This window comes from Dendrobium catenatum, unplaced genomic scaffold (genome assembly GCF_001605985.2).
Source record: "Dendrobium catenatum unplaced genomic scaffold, ASM160598v2 original_scaffold_274930, whole genome shotgun sequence".
NCBI lineage: Eukaryota > Viridiplantae > Streptophyta > Magnoliopsida > Asparagales > Orchidaceae > Dendrobium > Dendrobium catenatum.
The window spans coordinates 648,316-658,515 of record NW_021593325.1 but is presented as its reverse complement, the minus strand read 5'-3'; the positions used below and the strand labels follow the sequence as shown (position 1 = coordinate 658,515).

The 10,200-nt window shown below is 36.9% G+C and overlaps 1 protein-coding gene across 1 annotated transcript; it reads left to right on the top strand.

Moving 5' to 3' along the window:
* Positions 1–5,442: 5,442 nt before the first annotated feature.
* LOC110098721 (tyrosine--tRNA ligase, chloroplastic/mitochondrial) lies at positions 5,443–10,068 on the top strand. The gene is made up of 2 exons (XM_020825633.2): positions 5,443–7,089; positions 9,895–10,068. Exon 1 carries the CDS (start codon positions 5,549–5,551, stop codon positions 7,055–7,057), a length of 1,509 nt encoding a protein of 502 aa, XP_020681292.1. The 5' UTR covers positions 5,443–5,548; the 3' UTR covers positions 7,058–7,089; positions 9,895–10,068.
* Positions 10,069–10,200: the final 132 nt, after the last annotated feature.

The following is a 10,200-nucleotide window of genomic DNA, read 5'->3' as shown; positions in this document are numbered from 1 at the left end:
TATTAGAAATAATATAATTAAAAATTAATTTAGTTGATTTAATACATACAATAAATAATTAACAATGCACCATTAAAGAAATGGATATAATAATAATAATCTTTTTGATCTATCTATTATTTAAAGATTAATGAAAATAGTCTCATTAAGCTGATGATCATTTTAATTTTCAAAAATTTATTTGAATAGTTTAGCAATGTTCAAAAAAAAAAAAAAATCTCCAAAAAGGTCCTTTCTGCAGAACTCTGACAATTCAGACCTACAAGTAGCTTTAGCAGCAAGTCCCAAAGTATTGATCGCATGGCGAAAAAGAACAAAATTACCGTCCATTGTGGACTATAAGCGGGCATCTCCAACCGAAACTTTCATTTTTCACTGCAAAATGCAGTAAAATAAAAAAGTGTCGTGATTCATCTTCATTGGAACGTTATTTTGGCCCGAAATTATCGTCGTTTCTTTCACGCCTTTCTCAGACTGAGTTCGGTAGAGAGAAAGAAATGGCGAAAGTGAACAGTGCGACGCCAATATTGGTGTCGCCCTGTACATCAACGACTGAATGCCGGTAAAAATGGAGTTCGGTTGCGACGTCTGAACCTCTCCATTTACCTATTTGCCGAACGGCTGGAGAAGCTCGGAATAATGTCACCAGTTTAAGATTGCCCCTCCGTAGTTATTTTCTTCAGAAGAATCTATCAACTTTGGCTATGGTTTTAATGTTACAGTCAATCTACAGGGTAATCTGGCAACTACTCAATAAGATAAATGATAAATGATCAATGACAAGGCATCACATATACAAGTCACTTCAACCGTATGCTGCAGCCAACAATAACATGGTGAGGAATAGGAGAGATTATTCTGAGCTGACAGTATCGAGCGCGGAACATTTTTGGGATGACGTGACGCATTTTTATTGGTCTCTGGACGACATCCGGACTCCGCATATAAAAATTTGTCAAGAGAGTTTCAACATTAAGGAAACCAAACTCAACTTATGGATTGATTATTCTGTGCGGACGTCGAACGCTGTCTGGAGACCAAGCAAAATGTGTCACGTCACCCATGTGCTTGGTACCGTGGCTCGGTACCGCTGACGTGACGCATTATGATTGGTCTCCAAACGGTGTTCTTCGTCCGGTCTCCGGATAGAATAATTTCTCCAACTTATGATCAAAAAACTTGATTTACAGTTGAGTCAAACTTGAGTAGGTTCGAAAATAATTGATTCTTAGTAGATTTTTAAGTTGAGTAGAGCCAAATCTCTTAATAATAAATGTTTGTTAAAATGAATTTGGATTGATTTCGAGCTGAATTGAATTGATTTCGATTTAAATGTTAAATTTTGAGTTTTGAATTTAGAAAAAAAATGCCAGTAATGGTGCGGAATGTTTAGTCTGCAGGGAAATATGAGCAGACCCTCCCTTTTGCTTTCTCTCCTGTTTTCAAGAAGCAACCTTCTTTAGGAAAAATTATTGCGTCCTCACACCGGTATTGGTCTGTATAGCTCGGTATAGCTCGGTATAACTCGGTATTGATCTTCACATGATGATATTCCTCATTATTACCAAATAATACATAGCAATACCGAGCAAAAACCGAATTTTTTGGTGGTGGGAGGACGCATCTCTACGTTAGGTGGGAGGACGCAATAATTTTTCCTTCTTTAGAGGGAAGAAGATCAACTAAAACGATGCCTTTTGATATCTGAAGCAAGATTTGGCGGTCTGCTTTTTTTTTTTTTCTTATAAGCTATAATGGAGTTAAAGGCAGTGGGTAAGACTGGCCCAAGCCACCTTCTTTCCTAGGAGAAAATAAGAGAAGGGGGCTTTTTTGGCTTCACATAGGCTGGTTGTCAGCACCGAGGATTTGATTTAAATAGGATTTCTTAAATCCGCTAAATCCAAATTTCGGAAATTCCGAACGGACTACATTCTGAAAATTATTTGATAAAATTAATGATAAATTCTATTAAATTCGGTGTGACTGTCTGACTATAGAATGGATTTAATGAGTGGACTCTTTCTCTTGAGCTAACGGATTTCATAAACTCGCAAAAAATCAGGATTTCAGAAATTCGGGACACGAAAACGCAGAATTTTTCGTCTACGGCGGCTTTCATTTGCCGTTAGATTTGATTTTGCATTTTAGGCCATTTGGCGGGATTTCGTTCAAATCCATGTCAAATTCAACCTAAATCCTTCTACGAAACCGCCCCATAGAATTCTATCTGCATTCTGAATTTTACGCTGGAGAATGGGGCAAATTATTCTGTGCAGAGTCCGGACATCGCCCAGAGGCCAATAAAAATACGCCATGTCCCCCAAAAGTATACCGCACTCGGTACCAATTAAGCACGATACCGAGTAATACCGAGCGTGGTCACTTGGTACCGTGCTCGATACCAAGCGGTACCGGACGGTTCTCCCATTCGGTGTCGGCACAGATTAATCTCTTGGGTGGAGAGTGAATGGTCTGCCTTATTAATCGGTCTCTTTTCTTCATCCCATGAAGCAAGAAAATGACTGGACCATCCTAAGTAAAAGAACACCGAGCTAAGATTTTTCAACGCTGCTGATATTGTCTTAGGAAAAAAAAAGGAATTGTTGTGGGTCCTGGCATCCATGAATTCTGATCTCTCTTTCCTCTCTCTCCTTCCTTTGATTGGGTGGGTTGAGGGTGGCTAGATACCCTGCTTGAAATCACTAACCTATATCTATCCTATCCAAATCTAACTTATTTTTCTTTTTCAAATCCTTGACCTTAGAAAAACAAGCTTCTCCAACCACTAGGCAACATATCCTTTCCCCTCTCCGTTTATTTACTATTGTGGGAGTTCTTGGATGAGTTCCTGAAAATTCATACAAAATCCATGAATACTTGAAAAGATTGAACTGAAGAATAAATGGACTTGAACCACTACAACAAGTTGGGACAGCCTAACAAATTTGGGTTATTAGAAATATAGATCTAAATTTTCTCATAATAGAATCTTCAAAAGATATGATTGATGTTTTGTTTGGAATGACTTTTATACTAATTCATAAAGCAGCTTTTTAGTACAAAGATTAAAAAATGATTGTAATATAAAGCTGCTTTAGGAAGAAGTAAGAAAGTCATCCCAAACGAAGCTTAAGTTTCCTTAGGCTTCATTTGGGACGGCTTTCTTAGCTTTTCTTAAAACAGCTTTCTAGCATAAAAATTTTAATTTTTGTACTATAAATCTGCTATAAGAAATAGTAAGAAAGCTGTTTCAGACAAAGCTTTAGACTAATCCATTTTTATGAACTATAAAAATATTTCGAAGATCATGTATTAATACAATTATATTGAAGAAATCATTTATTGCCTTTTGAAAGAGCTTACAATATCTTATAGGAAAATATAACATCAAATTCATCCCTTATTACCAATATAAATAGACTTAGAAAGATTTAACATCCCACAACAAGAAGCAAACAATGAGAACAAAGAAAAAAAGTGGGGTTATCATCCAAAAAACAATGGGAGAAGTGGCTTTTTAAGTCCTTGCAGGAGAAGGCATTTGGTTTCCTGAAGAGTGAAAAAGTATTGCAATTTTTAAGTTTAAAAAAACTAGAAACTCAGTCATAAGAATAAGAAGCTCTCGTTTAGTACTATAAACACATTTTAGTACTCTAATGTTAAGTTTATTCTAAGTGTTATCTATGAATAAAGACAAACAAATTACCCAAATATTTTGGATGCATCAAGATGGTATTAGGAGGGAAAATAAGTTTCAAACCACGGGCCTTTCAATTCCAAAACGTTTGGAGGCTTTAAATCCCCTTAATGACCTCTTAATTTCAATTAAATAGGAGATTTTGACCCAATTAAGACTCGATTTGACCAGGTCAAAGCTTGACTTGGTCAAATCAGTCAAGCCAATTAAAGGGGATGAGGATCGAGCCATGAAACCCATTAAATTAATTTAAAATTAACTCTAGGCTTAAAGGGCCCAAATCGGTCAACCATGGTTGACTTGGTCAAACGGGTTGACCCAGGGTCCAAGCTCGAGCTCGACAGACTCGACTCGACCCCCCGAACCCAATGGGGGGGTCCACAGGGTCTGACTCGGTCAGTTTGACCAAGTCAACTCTTTAGGCCCGGGTCTGGGCAAAATCGAGGTCAACAGCTTTTTATTGGAGGATATCAGAATATAAGAATTGATGAATGATATATTTTTTTATTGAAGAACAAAGATGCAATCTAATTAAAATAATCATGAGCATTATCTATGCAAATTATTTTGATATCTGCATCAATTATTTTTTTATTATAATAATAAATATAAAGAGTAAGGAGAAGTAAACATAGAGTAAGGAGGATCGACTTATGATATTTATTAATTTAGAGAAAGCATATGTAAAAGTTTTAAGAGAAGTGCTCAAGAGTATTAGAAAAGAAAGAGGTTAATAATGCTTATATTTAAGTCATTAAGGATTTGTATGGAGGACCTATTACTTGTGTTCAAACACGATGTTGTTTGACTAAGTATTTTCCTATTTCAATAGGATTACATCAAGGATCAACTTTAAGCCTGTCTTCTTGCTTTAGTCATGAATGTTCTTACTAGACATTTGCAAAAGGATGCACTTTGGTGTATGTTTTTGCATATAACATTCCTTCTTGTTGATAAGATTAGAGAGGGAGCATAATGAAAACTTGAGTTATGGAGGTTAATCTTAGAATCTAAAGGTTTTCATTTAAATAGATCTAAAATTGAATACATGGAGTATAATTTTAACAGTAATAAATCTATTGGTGGGATTGTGAATTTGGATGATCAAGTCATTAAAAAGAGTGCACATTTTAAATATCTCTGGCCTATTGTTCGAAGTGTTGGGGAAATAGATAGAGATATTATTAGTCCAATTCAAGAAAGATGGTTGAAGTGGAGGAATGCTTTGGGCATGTGATAGAAATACTTGAAGATTTCAAGTAAAATTTAACAAAATTGGAAAAACATCGAGAAAAAGTCCACAACTCTAATGGAAAACAACAAAACAATAGTTTTTATAGCAATAACCAAAGTTTCGGGCTGTTTTGTAGCAGGACTTAGGTCGAATTTGAGGTGGACTTAAGAGAAATCCACCCAAACGGCCTAAAATGCAAAATCAAATCTCGCGGCAAATGAAAGCCTTGGTAGACGAAAAATTCTGCCTTTTCGAGCTAAATCTCAGATTTGCGAAATCCTATTTTTTGCTGGATTTATGAAATCTATTAGCTTCAGAGGAAGAGTCCGATCGTGAAATCCATTTTATAGCCAAACAGTTTAACGGTATTTAATAGAAATTATCATTAATAATATCAAATATTTTTTTTTTTAAATTTAAGCCTTCAGAATTTCCAAAATCCAAATTTAAAAAATCTACGAAATCCTACTTAAATCAAGTAATGTTTGCTACCGAACAGCCCTAAAGTACTTAACGCGATAGATTTGAAGGTCTGAACCAGTGTAATCTCACACTTCATTAACTCCATTACCGGCTATTAATGACCAGTTGCCAAGTGAAGCGCCCCGCCTAAAGCCATGGCAGTGGCAGCCGCAGCGATGACGGCGCTTCTTCGGCCTTCAACTACTCACTTCCTCAACCCTAGGCATCGCCTCAGTCCGCGGTTTTCTCGACTCTGCAATTTCTCGCTCCCCTCATCGTCCCCCCAAACCCTAGAAGCTCAACCACAGCTCGCCATCCCCAACGTCGTCGACATCCTCCGTGAGCGCGGCCTCGTGGAATCCATAACCAGCGACAATCTCAGGTCGGTTTGCTCTAATCCCAACAGTATCCCACTCAAAGTTTATTGCGGTTTCGACCCGACTGCAGAAAGCTTGCATTTAGGAAATCTTATTGGAATAATTGTTCTCGCATGGTTCCGGCGATGTGGACACAAGACCGTTGCCCTAATTGGCGGCGCCACTGGCCGGATCGGAGACCCCTCGGGGAAAAGCCTGGAGAGGCCGGAATTGGACGTGGAGACCATAGAGAAGAACTGCGCCCAAATTAGGGTTCTAGTCTATAGAATTCTTCATAGAGCTAACACGAACATAGAATTAAAAATGGGTTATCCAAAAGATGAAATTCTGAACTCAGATTGTAAAGATTCGGATAATTGTTTTCTGGTTGTGGATAATTTTGACTGGTATAAGGAAATAACGTTGCTGGATTTTCTTAGAGAAGTGGGTAGATACGCTAGGGTTGGAACTATGATGGCCAAGGAGAGCGTGAAGAAGCGGTTGATGTCTGAAGAGGGTATTAGTTACACAGAGTTCACCTATCAGTTACTTCAAGCCTATGATTTTTTTTACATGTTTAAGAATATGGGTGTAAATGTTCAGATAGGTGGGAGCGACCAATGGGGAAATATTACTGCTGGAACTGAGTTCATCCGGAAGATTTTGCAGGTGGAAGGTGCCTATGGACTGACTTTCCCTCTTCTGCTAAAGAGTGATGGATCCAAGTTTGGAAAATCTGAAGATGGTGCCATATGGTTGTCGCCTGCAATGCTGTCACCTTATAAGTTCTATCAATACTTTATCTCTGTGCCGGATGTGGATGTTGTGAGGTTTTTGAAGATTTTAACCTTCTTGAACTTGGAGGAGATTCAGGAGTTGGAGGAAGCTATGAAGAAGCCTGGCTATGTTCCCAATACGACTCAGAAGAGGCTTGCAGAAGAAGTAACACGATTTGTTCACGGTGAAGAAGGACTTGCTGAGGCAGTGAAGGCAACAAAAGCTTTAAAGCCGGGGTCAGAGACAGAGTTAGATCCAGAGACAATTGAAGGAATAGCAAAGGATGTTCCATCATGCTCTCTGCCATATGATCAGGTGCTGAACTCATTACTGGTTGAGATATCTGTCACTTCTGGTTTTCTTGCCAGTAAATCTGCCGCAAGGCGTTTGATAAAACAAGGAGGGTTCTATTTGAATAACAAGAGAGTTGACAATGAGGGCAAGATGATCGAGGAATTTGATATTGTGAGCGGAAAGCTATTGTTGTTGTCTGCAGGGAAAAAGAATAAGATGGTAATAAAGATATCTTGATTCTTCGTGGCCAAATGTGAAGCCAACTTCACGTAAGTGAATGGTTTTTTTTTCCTCTGTATTTACTCCATAGGTGGAGGAAAACTAACTTATAATTGTTAGCTAAAAGTTTTATGTGTTGATTAACTCCATTTCACTCTTCTGAGCATATTACGAAATATTTAATTTTTATTATATTTTCCTTTGTCATTCAGTATATAATGTGCTTCATTTATACTTTTGTGGAAACCATTACTGTGGCTGGGTACTCAATGAAAATATAATATCATGTTACATGCTTCTTTTCGTGTCATATAAGCAAATGCAATTACATAATGCTTCATAGCTCTTATCACTTAATGTTGGTTGTCTGAAATTTCAAAATTTGATGGGCATTGCCTATGATTCACTAAAGATGCAATTTTTCCTAATGTACTATGTTCTTATAAGCCATCTATCCATTGTATATGGAACTCTTGTAAGGGTCCTATATATAATGCGGATGGTTTATCACTTTGTTAAAGCAAGCATCTTATTGGTATTTTTTTCATGGCTTCTTGATGCGAACTAGTCACACCATTGTGAGGATCACTACTAATAACTTAGGTTGTCATAATGCTTTTTCTAACCTACAACAACAGTTTAAACACCTGTGAAATTATTTGCAGCGGTTTAGAAATGACTGCACATCCGTTGTATTTAAGTTTGGTGGAAAGGCTTTCGCAGCGGCTTAGAAACAGTTGCTGTAGGAAAGCTTTAGCAGCGCGTTTAGCAGGGGTTAAAATCATTGCTAAAGGGTAGGACTAATTAAAAGAATATATTGCAAAAATCAATTTTTCTGATTAAATAAATACGCATGCAATGGCAAATAGATACACAAGCAATGTCAAATGGATGCTTCAACATATATAGAGTGAAAAGAATACAAGCAGCTCTCAGTAGATAATACAATGACTTAAAATATCCAGCAATTAATACATGAATAGAAATAAAAAATTTATCCAAAAAAGTTCAAACTATCAAAACAAGACATAAAATTTATCAAAGCACCCTCATAATCTAAAAAAATAAATATTTAAGTAAAAAAAAAACTATGAGCCAAATTCCATCATCCGCCGGCGGCACCTACCATCTAAATTCTTCAGATGACTGACTCGGGGATTGTTCGTTGTTATTGCAGTCATCAGCATTGGACGAATCTAAATGTACCGGAGTCGATGTATTATTTAGAAGTTATACTAATCTGCTCTATATTGGAAGATCTCCATGTGTAACATTTTTAGCATGTCGAATGAGCCACTTCCTGTCATTCCTATTAGTACAAATAAAAACCATATAAATGCATGATTATAACTTCATGGCCAGCTTGACAGTAATTGTTGCAGGATGTGCCAAAGCATCCATTTTACTGGAAAACAAAGAATTTTATGGGATAACAAACTTAAGAAATTTATATCTGCACCAAAAATATTCACAACAGTCAGAGAAAGGTTAGGAAATACATAAATTTGCTGTTGATGGCCACAAAAATTAGAGGTTGATTTAGAATATCAACTTGTTAAAGAAGAACACATTCTTATTATAACTCAAGTAGCACTCAAGGACAATCAACTAACAAATGATTGTCGAAATCCACTACATAGAGCATAGAGAACCAGCATTCTGACCAGTCTTGAAGAACAAATTTAAAAAAAAAAATTGTTAACATAAGTTGCTAGAGAAGTTCCAGGCAATCCTCGAAACAGCATTTATCGCAAATGGTTAAAATGACTTGGCCATGCCAAAATGACAATTGTTTCACATTAATAAGCAAAAGAAACGTTATTGGTATAGTAGGGAAAACAGTAACACAATAATCGCCAAAGGAACATGCAGCAAGCCTTCATGTTTGATCCATAGTTCAACCCACCACACCAAAACCCACTATACTGTAAGTTAACAAGTACAGCAAATATGTTTATGTGAACAGAAATTAAATTGCAACAGAACACGACAAAGTAACCAAACGCAAAGTTGTATCGATTGTTGTAGCAGAATTAATGCTTTATGGATTGATCTGTTAGCACCGCACCTACTATTTTTTTTCTTCCAAGGAATTATTTTTGTCTTCTGCTACTTGACAATGTCCAATAGCTACAGCTGAAACACCTCTGCTCCACAGAAACTAAATAATAAGGAAGTTAATGTCTCTTTTCTATTCCCAATTGGCATCATTAAACAAAGAAAATATTGGGTCAGTATAACTTGACATCAAGGTTTACATTTTCAAGAAGAATGCAATTCGATATTTAAATCTCAACCAATTACAATAAGAAACCATGAGCGCACAAGGCTAATACTTGATGTTAGAAGTTCAACAATGATTTTCATGCTCGGGAAACGGAAGGAGCTTTTGAAGGGGCTTTTATACAAATACCTGGAGTGCAGTTTGCTGAGTTAAAGATCTCATTAGTGGTAGCATCTGATGGATGTACACGCCTGCAATTAAGATCAAAACGAACAATAGAATCCTTAGGATCATTTAATTCCCTACTTCATTTTCAATTTAAGCTCCACATTACTTAATTGCCTCATCCTGTCTCAGAACAACTACCAGCAATGCCAGAATCATATGGAATGCATCAGTTTCACATAAAAAAACGGTCCAAGGAATCAAAATTTACAAAAGATAAATAGCCACATTTGTGGATGTGTGAGTCCAATGGAGAGAGAGGGATAGAATTGTAACCCAGCCTATCAATTATTTTCAGATCTGTTAAGCCAGTATTTTGTGTATGGATTTATTTCATGTCTCTTTGTTTGCAACAATTAAACATCCTGAAGGACTTTTGTAATATTTACCTGTAATTTTATTACAGAATGAGAGCTTGAAGCAGACGGCCAGACTCATATATCAGACAACATTGATGGAGAGCGGTTTCAACTGAAATTACTAAGATCATCTCCAACCGAAAATCTCTTTTTTCACTCCAAAATGCCGGAAACTACAAAATGCCGTGATTTCATCTCCAATGGAACGCGTTTTTCACCCTTTTGCAGTTAACCGTCGCCTCTTTTTTTTCCCGCGACAAGTTCGGTAGAGTGGTAAAAATGGCGGAGATGAACAGTGCAACGCCAATATTGGCGTCCCACTGTTCACCCGCAGCCATATAGCGGAAATTTTG